At 60.4% G+C, this 16,341-nt stretch overlaps 1 protein-coding gene across 1 annotated transcript in view; it reads left to right on the forward strand.

Moving 5' to 3' along the window:
- Window positions 1–16,341, forward strand: part of CDH22 (cadherin 22) — an 81,944-nt gene that overhangs the window by 33,407 nt on the left and 32,196 nt on the right. Inside the window, exons 4-6 of the mRNA XM_056121470.1 lie at window positions 5,527–5,694; window positions 11,399–11,592; window positions 13,301–13,554. Coding sequence (XP_055977445.1) covers window positions 5,527–5,694; window positions 11,399–11,592; window positions 13,301–13,554 — 616 coding nt within the window. The remainder of the gene's footprint in view (window positions 1–5,526; window positions 5,695–11,398; window positions 11,593–13,300; window positions 13,555–16,341) is intronic.

A 16,341-nucleotide genomic window follows, 5' to 3' on the forward strand; every position in this document is an offset into this window, starting at 1 on the left:
CCAGAACCGCCCTGGTGCCATTCCCAGCCCGGCTCTAGTCCCCAGCCAGGAATATTCCGCTGCTGCGGGTCTATATTTAGCAGCCGCGGCGAGGTACAGTCTGTTCTCGCTGTGCAGATCGCAGGGAGCAGAGCCGGAAGGGGCCCGGAGGAAGGTGCGGGGAGGGAGGGCGGCCCCGCGGGCCCGTGCCGGCCGAGGAATTAACTTGTGTGTTTTAAAGGCCAGGCCTGCCAGCGAGCCCCGCACAAGGGCGACAGAGATGGCATTTGCCGACTAATGAGGCATCACTCGGGCCTGGGGTGGGGGCGGGGGGTTCCCAGCGTTGTGGGGCGGGACCGGGACACCCAGGGGGGAGCGAGGGTCCACACTGGCACCCGGCAGGGAGCTGGGCCCGAGAGTTCAGGGTGACCTGCTGCTGATTCTCAGCTGGGCCAAGCGTGTCCCCCTCCTGGATGGGAAGAACTCACACTAAACAGGGGCCCTTCTCTGGGGGGAGAGACGATAGCACAGTGGGCAGGGTCTGTGCCTTCCATGTGGCGGACCAGGGTTCGAGCCCCCGCATCCCATAGAGGCCCCTGAGCCTGCCCAGGAGTAAGCCCTGAACACCCCCGGGTGTGACCCCAAAACAAACATAGAAACAAAATTGGGCCTTTCTAAGTTGTTAGATTCCCATGAAGATGAGGTGTGACCCCCTGGGGCTTCTTGCTCTAACTGAGAAGCCAGGAGCAGACCACCCAGCCCTGAACAGAAGTGGGGGTGGGCCACTCTGTTTCCTGAACGACCTCTCTGGGCCACACCCCAAGATAAGGAGGATGCAAAGGGCCGGAGAGTAGCATCCTCACAGAGCTCATTCGTGGGGTGCTCCCCATAAGCGACTTGAGAAGAAACATCAGTGAAGTGTCACCCCAAAGTGAGCCCGGCCGTCCTCACATAGCCCTCCCTGCTAGGGACTCCCACTTTCCAGAGTGAGGGTGATCAGGGAGGGTCCGGCACTTGCCCACGGTCAGACAGCATGTGGGGGTTGGGGGAAAGGAAGCCTGGAGCCCCTCTCGAGAGCCCCTTCCCTTTGCACAACTTTAATCCAGCCTGGGGGCTGGAGCGATAGCACAGCGGGGAGGGCGTTTGCCTTGCACGGAGCTGATCAGGGTTCGATTCCCAGCGTCCCATAGGGTTCCCTGAGCACTTCCAGGAGTGATTCCTGAGTGCAGAGCCAGGAGTAACCCCTGAGCATCCCCAGGCGTGACCTACAAAGCAAAAAAAAAAAAACAGCTTGGTGGCCCCCTAGAATGCAGGAGGTCCTTTAGGAAGGGTTTGTTCCAGGAGTGAGTGTCGGGATTTGCAGTGTGGAAAGGTTTCACAGCTTCAGAAGCTGACTGGAGAATCCCCCACAGCCCCTGACCCCTCAGGGAACGCCTGGTCTCAGAGGGAACCAGAATCCGTAGCGGGCGGGCAGGCGGGCCCCATGCGTGGGGCTGGGGTTGGGCCTGGCGGGAGGGACCCCAGCAGAGCACAGGGTCAGGGGATGTCGTTGTCCACTTTGCCCTCTGTGGCCCAGATTAAGGGCTCACATCAGTCAGTTTGGCACGGCCCTCAGGGTTCGATGGGCCTTTCTGTCACCGGGTCCTCGCGTGGCAGCCAACGGGCAGCGGGACAGCCTCCCGGACTGGGCCACTCTCTCCTAAACGTCTCTGCAGCACTGTGACCTCGGGGATCCCCAGGGCCGACCCCACACACCCGGCTCATCAAGGCCCGGGTCGGCCTCACTTAGCAGGTGTCCGGGTGAGCTGCGAGGTGGCGGGACCTCGCGAACCCACCGCAGTGGGCACGCTTGGCACCTCCTTGTTCCCTAGGGAGGAGGGCCCCATGCCCCGATGGCAGAGCTGCGGGCGGCAGAGACAGCAAGGCGAGCTCTGTTGGCGGGCAGGCCTCAGCCCGGCCCAGCTCAGAGGCGTAGCAGCCCCCAGGCCCATCAGCAGAGAGAGCTTATGCACAGTGATGGGCCAGAAACTCGGTCCAGAGTAAGTGCCCGGCTGCCCGGGTCCCCTCCCTGCCTTTACCAGGGGTCCCCCAGGGCCCCCCAGCTCGGCCATGTGCTGTGGTCACTCCCCCGACAATCTGTCCTATTCCAGCTGTGTTCTCCAGCCGCCCCCTGGGGAGGATGTTTGCTCTCCCCACCCAGAAGCACTTTGGCTGTTCCTTCCCTCCTTCCCCGTCTCTGTTGGTTTCTCTGGTGTGGGCTCTCTCTTTCTCTCTCTCTACCTCTCTCCCTCCCTCCCTCTTTCTCTCCCTCTCTCCCTCTCTCTCCATCTCTTCATCTCTCCCACCCTCTCTCTCCCTCCCTCTCTCTCCCTCTCCCTCTCTCCCCCCTCTCTCTTTCCCTCTCCCTCCCTCTCTCTCTTCCTCTCTCCCTCTCTCCATCTCTCCCTCTCTCCCTCCCTCTCTTCTTCTCTCCTTCTATTTCCCTCTCCCTCCCTCTCTCCCTTTCCCTCTCTCTCCCTCCCTCTCTCCCTATCTTTCTCTCTCTCCCCTTTCTCACTCTCTCTTCGCTGCTCCCCTCTTTCTCTTCCTGTTCCCTTCACCCGCTCTCCCTCTCCCCCCATGTCTCTCCTTTTCTTTGCTTCTGCGTCTCTCCCCTTGTCTCTTTCTTGCCTGAGTGTCTCTGTGTCTCCATCTGCCTCTGTCTCTGTCTCTGGCCCAGCATTGAGGTGCGGTGCGGGGAGGGGCCCCGGCCGGAGACGGCTGCATGGCTGGTCTGATTCGGCCATGCCAGGAGCAGAGGGCCATGTCCGTCATGTCCTTCGGTCACCCCCCCACACCCTGTGACAGTCCCTCCCAGCCACCCGGAGCTGGGCCTCTGGCCTGGATGCCCACGGTCCCGTCCCTCTGATCTGGCCAGGAGCAGCCTCATTCAGGGAACCTGGGCTCTCTGTGCCTTCATCTCCTGCTCCGCAAAATGGGGCCATCACTGCCTCTTTGGGGGGCTTGCGAGGACCCGCTGAGAATGGGCAGTTCGCAGGGCTGGTGGCGCCATCCTTACTGAGGGCAGTTCTCAAGAACCTGGCTGGACCAAAGGTTCTCGACCGATGTCACCTCTGGGGCCACTCAACAGTTTCTGATGGTCTTCTTGGCACCCGGCATGGCAGGGAGCGGTGTCCCCGAGAGGCGCCAGCCCGTCCAAGTTACCAGTGGGAGGTTCTGTTCTTGGGGGTACTGGCCCGTTCCGTGCCGCAGGTTAGGAAGCAGAAGTGCCAAGTGGGCACTTAACTCGGGCCTCAGGACCCCCACAGGGCCAATCTGGGAGTCACCCCCAAGGTCACCTGCCCCTAGGGACCGATCCCTGGGCTGGGGAAACCAGTCCCGCCACAGAAACGGGGGTGAGAAGCGGCGACCTGCTAGGCCCGGGAGGCTGGCGCTCAGGGCGTTGGTTAGAGACACATTCCATATCCCCCTGCGATGCCGGGAGAGTCACCGCACCTTGGGACTGAAGTTTAACATATTGGCTAAACCAGATTTAACTGCATCCATGCATGCGGCTGTTCTAAAAGTTAATCATTTTCACTGTGTATTTCTGCATTTTGTGTTAAGTTTTTCAGGGGCCAGAGAGATGGTACAGGGTTCAAACCACAAAAGTACAAAGTGGAGAGGGCAACGGGGGGGAGGGGCTGGCCTTGCACGCGGTTGACCTGGGTTCGATCGCCGGCACCTCCTACGGTCCCCCAAGCCTGCCAGGAGTCACCCTGGAAGACAGAGCCAGGAGTCAACCCTGTGTGACCCCAAAACACAAACAAAACGAACAAAACAGAGCCACAGCGCCTCCCAGGTGCCCCCCTTGACAGCCTCTCTCCCTGTTTCATGTCTCATTGCCCTGGGTGCAGTCTGGGGACAATTTGGGGACCTCGGAGGTGGAGATTGGGCTTTATGGGGCGCGTCCTGCACTGCTGGTGCGTGACTCCACCTGCCACTCGGGCCTCGGGCACCACCTGCCACCACCTGGTATGCGGCAGGTTGGAGTCGGGGAGGGGGGGTGCTCTCAACGCCTCATGAACTTCACCAGTTCCAGTCCCCCCCCCAATCTCCTGCTGCTGGGGAGTCAAGGACATCAGCGTTCCCTGGCGCCGGATCCGTGTCCACTGCCGCCACCTGGTGCCTCCCTCCACTGGAGGATCGTTCGCTGGGCGATGAGCAGACTAGGTGCCCCAACCCCCCAGCCGGCCTGGAAGGGGGTGGCGGGAAGGAGGGAGTCGGAGCCGAGTGTGGGTTGAGGCTGTGCATGGGCGTGGGGTGTGTGCTGGGCACGAGACTCCGCGTGAGGGTGAGAGGGAGGCATTGGCGGGGCCACCCCCGGCTCCGTGCCCATCCCTGTACCAAGCCCCACCTGCAGAGGAACCCACACAGGCCAGGCTCCCACTCGCACCCGTGCCGGGGAGATGGACGCCCCCACAGTGCGGCCCACGCAGTGACCGTCTCCCCAGCCGGCTGTCAATGTGTCCCACTGCTTCTGTGCTGTGTGCTGTTGTGTGTCTGAAGTGTGCACGTGTGTTTGAAAGGGGGGTGTGAGCATGGACCTGTGTGGGAGAAAGTTCTGAAAGGGATGCGGGGCATCTGGCAGTGTTCAGGGGCCTGCGCTAACCCCTGGGAGTATTTGGCCAACCAGTCTGGGCGACCGCCCTGGTGTTCAGGGGGCAAGAATTCACTGCACCCTGAGGCTCTGGGGGCCACACGGGCCACACCTGGTGATGTGTGGAGGGCCCTGTGAGGTCAGGGTCCATCCAAGGTCCTGCCCGTGCAAAGCATACACCTGACCCCAGCCCTTAAAAAGGCATCTTTGACATGTGACAGTTGTGTATGTGAGTGTGTGCATGAGTGTGTGAGTGTGTGTCTGTGTCTGCCACCTCCCCATGCACGCATGCACAGATGTTGATATTGGGGTGGAGGGGGCCCTTCCCAGCACACAGGGAACTCTCAGAGCTCCTCCCAACAGTGCTCAGGAGGCCTTATGGTGCCAGACACCCAACCCAGGACCTTGTGTGTGCCGGTATTTGCCTCAACTGTGTGGGCTCTCCCTGGGATTGTGTATGAGGAGATAGGGGTCTGTCCGGAGCATTTGGTATGTGTGAGTGGAGCACTTTTGCACAAGCTTGTATTTGAGTGTGTGTAAGAATGTGAGCGCAGGAATGAAGATGTGTTGAACATGGACACGCTTGAGCACGTGTGTGAGCGTGTATATGAGTGTGGGAATAGAACACTGAGTGGGCGTGAGTGTGGGCATACCTGCATCCTGACATGTGTGCCTGTGTGTGGTACTGAGTCAGCTTGAGTTTGGCCATACTTGCATCATGACATGTGTGCCTGGGCGGATGTGGGCATATTCACATGGTGACGTGTGTGTGTGCGTGTGTGTGAGCCTATCTGTGAGAACACGTGTGGCTTCCACTATCCCTTCCGCTCTGTTCTCTCTCCTGTTCTGGGGCAGGCCGGCAGCTGGCGGCTGCCAGGGCGCCCCCTGACCTCCCCTCCATCCCCCAGGTGTGATCCGGACGGCCGTGCCCGACCTTGACCGGGAGAGCCAGGAGCGCTACGAGGTGGTGATTCAGGCCACAGACATGGCCGGCCAGCTGGGCGGCCTCTCAGGCTCCACGACCGTCACCATCGTGGTCACCGACGTCAACGACAACCCGCCCCGCTTCCCGCAGAGTGAGTGAGCTCGCCCTGAGTGCCTGGAGACCCCAGCCTGGCCCCCAACCTCGCTCTCACTGGCCTTCCCAGCGCGGGTCACCGAGGGCTGTGTCATCCTTGCAACTCACCTATGGCCAAGCTTTTTAAAAAAATTATTAGTGGGGCTGGAGCGATAGCACAGCGGTAGGGCGTTTGCCTTGCACACAGCCAACATGGTCACCACAGGTTCGATTCCCAGCACCCCATATGGTCCCCTGAGCACCGCCAGGAGTGATTCCTGAGTGCATGAGCCAGGAGTAACCCCTGAGCATCGCCGGGTGTGACCCAAAAAGAAAAAAAAATTATCATTAGTTTCGATGGTTGCGTTAGTGCCAGAATGGTCTGGTGTTGTTGGGTCACCGCACCCCGCCACCACCGTGCCCGAGACCCTCCGGTCTGGTGGTTCTTCCTCTGGCCTCTCCCCGCAGGGTGGGTTATTAGCATCGTAAAGCCACAGGGTCTGCCACTGGTCAACACTGTCATTTCCCCTCTTCTGTCTCACTGCACCCCACCCACGGGGCCATCATCTGGTGTTTGTCCTTCCCCTTCCTGTACTTTGCCTGCTGTGACACCCTCCAGTCGGTCCCGTGACCCCACCTTCTCTGAGAGCCGAGCCGTGTTCTGTGTCTCTGTCCCACGACCCCGTCCTTTCTGTGGCTGGCCCCTCAGGCTGTTGCCGTTCCTTGACTGTGGAGCTAAGAGCCCCGTGTTCGAGTCACGGTGCTGGTGTTTAGGGGGGAGGATGCCAAGGGTGGAATGGTTGGGTGCTGTGGGAGTTTTTGCCTTATTCTGGTGGGAGATCTCCAGCTTGTCTCCGTGGGGGTGGAAACAGACGACACCCCCCCTCCCCCAACAGCGGTGGCTGGGGGTTCTTTCGTCGCCACGTTCCCCACCACCCGCCCCCGCCAGCACCAGCTGTTTCCAGTTTTGTTGTTGTTGCTGTTGTTTTTCAGGGCACTCCCAGCAGTGCTCAGGACTGACTCCTGCCTCTGCACTCACTCCTGGTGGGGACCAGGAGACCGTCTGGGGGGTGGGGGTGGGGTGTTGAGTCGACCGTGTGCCAGGCCAGCGCCCTCCCCACTGTCCCAACTCTCCAGCCCCTGTTTCCGGTCTTTTTAAGCGAGCTGCCTTTCTTCCCCGGGGTGAGATGCTCTTATTGTCGTTTCGATTTGCGTTTCCCTGTTGATCGGTGATGATAAACACTTTTCCACACGCCTACTGGCCGTCCATATGTTCTCCTGGGAGAAGTGTCGCCCCCCCCCTCCCGCTTCCCCGTTTCTTGGTGGTCTTCTTCGGCGGAGGCCTGTGCGTGCTCTGTGTCTATTGGACGCTGCCTCTTTGTCGGTTGTACACTGTGCAGATTATTTTCAGATATTATTCAGTAGGGTTGGTTTTTTTTTTATTTTAACCAGAGTTTCTTGTGCTATGTGCAAACTTTTGAGCTGCTTGCAATTCCCAAGCTCCCCTGTAGGCTTCCTACCCAGTGAAGGAGCCCCTCTGCCTACCCCCAGGCCCCCCCAACTCCCCATCCCCTGGCAGGCTTTCTGCCCATTTCCTAGATCGCCACCTCACTCTTCATCACTGGCCTTCCAAGGGTGGGTCGCCCAGGGTCGCGTCGTCCTTGCAATCCAGGTGACCCATTTCCTGCCAGGGTGGTCCAGAGCTGTCTGATCTGTCAGACTCCCCATCACTGTGGTACCCTCCCCCCGCCCCCTCTTCACTACCCATCCCTCGCTGGTTCTGCACACCCCCCTGAGCTGACGGCATTTGCCAGGGAAGGCAGGCAGAGGGCACGTGGGGTCCCGACGGAGACCGTGGCGAAACCCACACCCTGCTGGGGAGTCTGCACCTGCCTCATCCTGCTTTCCTCACCCAGCACCCACAAAGGTGGGGGTCCTGCAGTCCCCCTGGCCACCACCACCCCTGCCCCGCCCCCCCCTTCAGCCTTGCCAGCCCTCGATCCCCTGCTCCGGCCCAGAGGAAGCTGGCCAGGCTGGCAGAGACTAAATGCGGCAGGAGCAGGATCTGATCCCTATCGGGAGAGCCATTACCGCTCCCACATTAGGCGCCGCCACAGGGACTGACCCCGGGAGATAAGGGAGCTGCGAGCGCCACCGTGTTCCGGCCACGCGCTGGGCCCAGCTGCAGCGCCTGCCCGGTGGCCAGTGCCCTGGCTCCCCTCCCCGCACCCCCCCTCGCAGCCCTGTGCCACGTCGTCGCCATGGAGCCCGGCACAGAAGCCCGCCTGGCCCACCCCACCCACAGACGGGCAGGCCTTGAAGCCCTGGCAGAGGGGCGGGGTCCAGGCTGCCCAGGGATGCCAGGCTCTGTGCCAGCTCAGGGCTGGCAGGGGCGGGCAGAGCTGAGAGAAGGGCCCTATTGATGGCCGTTGTGGGCACCCCGGCGCGCTGCATTCCTTTGTCGTGTGAATATTTAAAGGGAAATGTTTGTAGTATGTGTGCGTGCTCACACACACACACACACACACACACACACACTCACACACACGGGCATCAACCAGAAACGTCCAGCTCAACAAGTCATGATGGGGGTGTTGGTTTGTCTGTTTGTTTTTGTTTGCGGGGGGGACCACACCCAGCAATGCTCAGGGGTTACTCCTGGCTCATGCACTCAGGAATCCCTCCTGGTGGGGCTCAGGGGACCGTCTGGGATGCTGAGAATGAAACCCTGGTCAGCTGTGTCCAAGGCAAGCAACTCACCCGCTCTGCTATGGCTCCAGCCTCCTCAACAAGTCATTACAGGGGGGTTGGAGCAATAGCACAGCGGGGAGGGCGTTTGCCTTGCATGCAGCCGACCCAGGTTCAATCCCCAGCATCCCATAGGGTCCCCCGAGCACTGCCAGGAGTGATTCCTGAGTGCAGAGCCAGGAGTAACCCCTGTGCATCGCCAGCTGTGACCCAAAAAGAAAAAAGAAAGCCAAGTCATTGAGAAGCCACACGCCCAGCACCGAGCACGGTGGCCCCCCAGAAGCGTCCAGAAGCCCTTTCCTGAGTGTTCCCCTCCACCCGGGTCCGAGACAAGCTCTTCTGCGTCCGAGGCCCTGGCTGTCACAGCTCAGCTCTGTGTACACGGCCGAGCCTGTCCGTTGCTCTCACCGGCTTCTCACCTTGCAGGACAAACCACCGCGTCGTCGTGTCTTTTCTTGTCTCTCTTCACACATCTGTGAACCGCTTGGGCCTGCTCAGGCTCCGACTCACGTGTCCCTTTCATGGCCAGGGTCTGCTGAGTTTGCTGTGGGTGGGCAAGAGTGCTGCCCCTCCCCCAGGCCGGCCATGCGCTGACCGTGGGCGCGCTCTCGAGCGACATCACAGGCAGTTCCACCGATGCCCAGGAAGCCTCGCTTCAGGGCGCGGGTAGGTTCTGGGTTCTGCCAAGTCCTCCAAGCAGAAGTGGGTGGGCTCTCGGGAACATGAGCCAAATGACGTCACCAAAGCATGTCCCTAATAGCCCCAGCTCGAGGGCCCCAGGGCCCCGGGGGTTTCCTTCTCAACATCATGATGAATCCACAGTGCTATTTGAGGCCTTGCTATTTTCACCCCAGCCTCGCTAAATAAAACCAAAATGCTCCCCCCTACTCGTACCCCATGAAGGAACGCTGGTACGGTGGCACCACCCCCTCGCCGGCGCCTGGCAGTCAGACTTGCCACGACCTCCGGCGGCGGCGTCTTCCCGTTCCCTGACTCACCCCTTCTCACTCCGCTCGTGAGGGTTTGGTTCTGCCTGGCTCTGGGGAGACGTCATGGTGAGGTGCAGTTAGTTCCTGCCTTCGGAGGGGCGTGGGGAGGAGCAGAGGCAGGCAGGAGGGTGTGTAATCCTCACAAGGGGGGCTTCCTGGGGTCCTGGCACTGGGGGGCAGAGCTGGAGGCTGCGATGTTCCCGTCAGCAGGAAACATTCGGGAGGAGCAAAGGCAGCCGGAAGGATGAAGAGAGGAACCAGGGGACGCCCACCGGAGGCAGAGCGTCAGGTTGTAGGAGTTACGAGCTCGAAGCTGGGCTGCGGGAGAGCAGGGGTGTGGGGAGCGGCCGGGGTCGGGGTTTGCAGGGCGGACTCAGAGGCAGCAGGAGACCCTGCAGGGAGGGACGCAGGAAGAGCCGAGCTCAGCTGGCTGCTAGGTGAGGGTGAAGCCCAGGGGGCTGCTACACACCGGGTGGGAACCCACAACACACACACACACTCACACATGCACACATAAACACACATACACCCATATACATACATACACACATGCACACACATACATACACATATGCACATACACACATATACACATATACATTCACACACACATACACACACATAAAAACACATACACACATATACATACACACAAACGCACACACATACACATGTGCGCATACACACGTATACACATATACACTCATACACATACACACTCACACACATATACACATACATACACTCACACATGCACACACATACACACATGCACACACATACATATATACGTTCACACACATACACACATACACACTCATACACACACCCCTCCCCCAGCCCCTGCTTCTTCATTTAGCAAACGACCTTCACCTCGACTTTGGCTTCGGAAGAAGTCCAGGACCTTGCTTCTGTGCCATCTGCCCTCATTCTGTCCTCTTTCGCCGCCGCCACCCCCTTCAGCCACACTGGCCATCTTGCCAGTCTTGAAGACGTGCCAGGCACAGACCCACCCCAGGGCCTTTGCACCTGCCGTTCCCGCTGTCTGCATTGCTCATCCCCGGTCTCTGCTGGCTCACTCCCTCGCCTCCCCGCAGACGTGCAAAGCTGCCCTGCTCTCAGCGAGACCTTTCCGAGACCGTCCTGTTTCAAACTCTGCTCACGCCCTCCTCAGCATCGCTCCCTTCCCTTAGCAGCTTAAGTTTTCTCCGGAGCACCCAGCACCTTTCGACAAGCTGCGCGTTTGGTGCTTTGGTGTCTCTCTCCTTCCACCCGGAGGAAAGCACTGAGGGGTGGGGGGCTGGGCGCTTTGTTCCTTGCTCTCGGCCTGGTGCTCACCACCCCCTCCGGGACCACGCAGGTGCCCGGTCAAGACGGGCAGGCAGAGAGATCGATACCAAGAGTGCCGGTCGCCTCAGAGACAACCCAGAGCCTGGCAGCGTTTGCTCGATTGTTCTGCTGATCCATCTGACCCGTTTGCCCGGTGCAGGCCCTCGTCGCAGCATTTCGTTTCATTTTGTGGCCACACCTGCCAGTGCTCAGGGGACCCTGAGGTGTGCGGGGTCGCACCCAGGCTGCCTGCCCGCACTCCGCTCTTTGAAGCCGACATCCTAAGACTGAGGCACGGGCCGCTGTCTGTGCCCGGCGTCCTTATTCCATTCTGAAGACGAGGCGGCCTCCGGGGAGAGCAGCCTCAGCCCTGAGGCCTGTGTGAGGGGCCGGGACACTGTGCGCTTCTTCCTGGGCCAGTGCGTAGACCCTGACTTTGGCTCTGCACTCAGGACTCGCTCCTGGCAGGGCCCTAGGGACCTTCTGGGGTGCCGGGGATCGAACCCAGGTCAGCTGCGTGCAAGGCCCATGCCCTCCCCCCTCCCCACTCCAGCCCCCATCCCGACCCGGGAGGGAGCAAGGGCAGGAACGCGGGCAGCTGCGTCTTCCCGAAGCCCCCCAGCCTGCTCACCCCACCCCCACTATGCCGCCCTGCAGAGCTGTACCAGTTCACCATCCAGGAGTCGGCCCCCATCGGCACAGCCGTGGGCCGCGTGAAGGCCGAGGACTCGGACGTGGGCGAGAACACGGACATGACCTACCACCTCAAGGAAGAGAGCGGCAGTGGCGGGCACGTGTTCAAGGTCACCACGGACAGCGACACGCAGGAGGCCGTCCTCATTGTCCAGAAGGTGTGGCTGCCTGCTTGGTGCTGGGCGGCGGAGGGGCGGGATCGGCCTCTCAGGAGAGCTGAGAGCTGGCCCAGGTCCCAGCTGGGAAAAGCGACCCACCACTCCTTCGGTTTTTTTTTGCAAAATGTTTTTGTTGAGGCACAGAGAGGGGGAGCCACCTGCCCCGGGCTGCAGAGCGCGTGATCGGAGGCGGGATTCCTGCTGAGACCCCCAGACCCTTACGGGTCCACACTGGGCCCCAACAGCGCACGTTCCCTTTAGCCTTCTAGCATTAATTGTCCGGTGCTGTGGCCGTTTTTAGCAGCGAGAGAACAGAGGCAGTAAGGGCCCAAACTGGCCCTTACCTAGGTCTCATGAGGCCTCGTGGAAGTTGGGACCAAAATTCAGATCTGTTAACCTGAGCTCTTTCCTTCCTCCGCCGACCCTCCCTGGAGGGCCTGGGGCGATAGCACAGGGGGGAGGGTGTTTGCCTTGCATGCAGCTGACCTGGGTTCGATTCTCAGCATCTCATACGGTCCCCCAAGCACCGCCAGAAGTGATTCCTGAGTGCAGAGCCAGAAGGAACCCCTGAGAACTGCCAGGCGTGGTCCAAAATAAGCAGCAAAATAATTATTTTTTAGTTTAAAAAATAAATGAATAGGGGCTGGAGTGATAGCACAGTAGGTAGGGCGTTTGCCTTGCACACAGCCGACCTGGGTTCGATTCCCAGCATCCCATAGGGTCCCCTGAGCACCTCCAGGAGTAATTCCTGAGTGCAGAGCCAGGAGGAACCCCTGTACATCGCTGGGTGTGACCCTCAGCCTGCTCAGACTCCCCACGCTGCCCCCCACACCTCTGCAGTGGTGCCCGTGGGGTCTTTGTGGAGGCCGCCTGGGTTCGTTCAGGGGCCCCCCTCCCAATATCGGTGTCTCCAGAGCTCACCCTTGGTCCCAGGCCAGTGTCCTGCAGCCTCCGGTGCTAGTGATGGGGATTCAGGTGGCAGAGGGGGGTACTTAGGAGAAGGAGAAGGGGGGGTTCCTATACATAGGCCAGTCTTAGCACTCAGCAGCCCACCCAGGGGAGTGGGGTACGCACCCAGCCTTGCAGGGCCATTTCTCCTCAACACAGCCCTGGCCCCTCTGAGGCGGGCTCATTAGCACTGGCCGGCGAGGTCTTAGGTGGGCTTAGCCACGTCTCCCAGGGGGGCTCCAAGGCCGCCCCCCCCCCCCCCCCCCCGCTTCTCCCGGGCAGGGAACTTCTCAGATCCACAGATACACAGCTGGCCCGGCCCGACTCTTTCCTCTGCTGGTTTTGTCCTGGTCCCGCTGAGTGACCCCAGGCAGGGCTCCGAGCCTGGGCAGGGGGTGAGGTGACCCTACAGTCCCTTAGGATGCTTGAAAGCCCAGAGAGGGCCAGAGAGCCGGGACAGCAGGCCAGCGCTTGTCGGGCAAGTGAGCTACCAGGATTCATTCCCTGGCCCCTCTAGGGTCCCCTGAGCTGTGCCAGGAGCCAGCCCTGAGGGCAGAGCCAGGCATGAGCCTTGAGCACCCAGTGCAGCCCCAAAACCCAAAGATGATGGAAGTAGATGACTAGGAAAGTGACCTCAGGGTCCCCGGAGGTGCTGGCGGTGCCTTCCTGGGTGGGGGCTGCCCGGGACTCAGTTTCCCCTCGAGAGCGCGGGGACGGGTCTCCGCCTGCCTCAGTGGGCCGCGCTGTGTCCCGCCCGCAGCGCCTGGATTTCGAGTCCCAGCCGGTGCACACCGTCGTCCTGGAGGCGCTCAACAAGTTCGTGGAGCCGCGCTTCGCCGACCTGGGCACCTTCCGCGACCAGGCCATCGTGCGCGTGGCCGTGACCGACGTGGACGAGCCCCCCGAGTTCCGGCCGCCCTCCGGCCTCCTGGAGGTGCAGGAGGACGCGCAGGTGGGCTCCCTGGTCGGCGTGGTGACGGCGCGGGACCCCGACGCCGCCAACCGGCCCGTCCGGTGAGACCCCCTCGGGGCCACGCCTGCTGCCCGCTGCCCCCCCACCGCCCCTCCGCGCGCACAGACTGGGCAGGGGGGCGGGCGGGTGGGGGGCGCGCCGGGAAGGGGGCTGGGCTCAGGTGGGGGGGAGGAGGCGGAGGCGGAGCCAGAGGGGCCTCGTGGGAGAGACTTGGGACCAGGGCAGGGCAGGGCTGGGCTGGGGACAGGGGACAGGAGCCGGGCGGGGGGGAGGGGCGCCCACCTCAGCCTTCAGCTGGGCAGCCAGCCTCGGCCTGAACTGAAAACCAGGAATAGGGGGGTCTCTCACCTCACTTCTTCTGTGTGGGAGGGGCACAGTCCTCACTTGGCTGTGTCTCCTGCTCTGGCCTCCAGCTAAAATTTATAATCTATAATCTACGATCAATATATAGACTATAATCAACCTATAATCTATAATCTATGATCAATCTACAGGCTATAATCAATCTACAATCTATAGTCTATGATCAATCTGTAGGCTATAATCTATAGTCTATGATCAATCTATAGGCTATAATCAACCTATAATCTATAGTCTGTAATCAATCTTTAGGCTATAATCAGCCTATAACCTATAGTCTATAATCTATAGGCTATAACCAGTCTATGATCAATCTATAGGCTATAATCTATCGTCTATGATCAATTGTAGTCTATAATCAACCTATAATCTATAGTCTATAATCAATCTTTAGGCTATAATCAATCTAAAGTCTATAATCATTCTACAATCAATACAATCAATAATCAGTTGATAATCTATAATCAATCTATAGCCTACAATCTATAGCCTACAATCTATAGGCTGTTGTCTATAGTCCATAATCTACTGTCTATAATCATTCTATAGTCAATAATCAGTTGATAGTCTATAATCAATCCGTTGGCTGTAATCAATCTATAGGCTATAGCTGACCTATGATTTATGGTCTATAATTGATCGATAATCTATAATTAATCTATAATCAAGTCACACTCACCATCCGGGATAAATCAGAGCCTGGCCTCATGGCCAGGCCCTCTGGAGGCTCCTGCAGGCTCCAGACCAAAGGCCAGACCCCCATGTGACCCTGTCCCCCATCCCGAGTGACTGTGTGTCCCCTCTTCAGCCCAGCCTCGCCCGCTCCTTGCAGCTCTGCAAAGCCCCAGACTCTGCCCTGCTCCCGGGTTCCCTGCCCCCTCCGGGAGGTCCCTTTTGTCCCTCCACCCACTTGCCGCCTCACTCTGTCCTGTCGCCCCTCGTGGCCGGCACCAGCTCCTGGCTCCTTCTGCGCGCTCCCTCCCAGCCAGGGGTCCCTGGGGACGGGGCTCCAGCCCCACGAGCTTGGGGGCCACCCATGGAGGGGGCGGATGGAGGCAGAGACAGGCCAGAGAGCGCACGGCATGGGGGCGCAGGCGTGGGTGTCCCTGGGGGTGTGTGAGGCTGCGGGGTTGGGGGTGCTCCGGCCGAGGGGAGGAGGAGAGGTCAGAGCAGAAGCAACTGGCCACTGGCCCGCAGGGTCACTTCCTCCTTGAGCCCCGCACAGGGCAGGTTGGCGTGAATCCCCAGGGGTCAGTCCTGTGTGACTGCCCAGACAAGGGGCTCCCGGAGGAGGGGCACAGACAGACAGTGCAGGGGATCCCGACTCCGGGGGCCAGGCTGCCCCTCCCCTCTCAGTTCACTACCCCCCCCCCGACCCTGGCAGGAAACTGAGGCCCAGTTTGAAGCGGCCTCCCGGGCTCTGGGCTGGAGGAGTCTTGTCTGGGTGCCCGTGCCCGCCCGCCACCAGCCCTCCCCTCCCCCGTGGTCTCTCTCCGAGCCTTTTATCTGCCAACTTTGAAGCCCGCCCCTCACCTCACCTCCTTTCATCTCTCCTTACTCACCCCTTCCCTGGGGCACCTCAGACTGGAGCCGGGTCCGAGTCACTGGCACAGACGTGCCCCCTCCTCCTCCTGCCTCTCCGAGCCAGGCCGGGACCCACAGTCCAGGGCAGAGGGAGTAGGCGACCCGCTGGGGTGGCACCCGCAAGGGTGGGGGGAGAGAGAAAAGGGGCGTCCCAGCCCCCCAACACACACACACCAGCAAGCCTCCCCCCACTGCCCGGAGCCTGGCGCCATCCCAGGTGCGGAGGGCTCGGACCTCAGCTGCTGTCCCCTGCCACTGTGTCCCTGGGTGGCGGGGGCAGGGCAGTGCCCCCTGAGTTTGCCTGTTGATGCTCCCTGTGTAACACTGGTGCCAGTCACAGGACAGTTAGAGGCGAGCACTGTTGTAAGAGCCATGAGGAAAATGGGAAGAAGGCCAGCAGAGAGACGGAGCACAGAGGTTACGGCCCTAGCCTTGCAGGTGGCTGACCCTGTTTCAATCCCCGGCACCCCATAGGGTCCCCTGACAGGACAGATCCCTGAGCACTGAGCCAGGAGTAAGCCCTGAGCATCTCCAGGTGTGCCCCTCCCCCCCAAAAAAAATAAACAACGGAAACAAACCAAAAAAAAAAAATATGCAGAGGGTTTCTTTCCATGATGTGGCCCAGGGCTGATAAATGAGCAGAGACCCAAATGCAGAGAGTCAACAAAGCCAAGAGCATGCCAGGGAGCAGTGGCAGCAAGTGCAAAGGTCCTGAGGCAGGCCCTGGTCCTGAGAGGACAAGCGGAGGAGGGAGGTCTGCGGGTGGACTGTGACCTTCCTGCACCCTCCCTCCCTCTCAGGAGAGTGGAAGGCGCCTCCTCTTGTTACCTTCACTCCGACCCCGCAGGGTGTGGCAATGTCACTGCAGCGTCTGAGCTCGTGCT

The sequence above is a fragment of the Sorex fumeus genome, unplaced genomic scaffold (genome assembly GCF_029834395.1).
Source record: "Sorex fumeus unplaced genomic scaffold, SorFum_2.1 ptg000044l, whole genome shotgun sequence".
NCBI lineage: Eukaryota > Metazoa > Chordata > Mammalia > Eulipotyphla > Soricidae > Sorex > Sorex fumeus.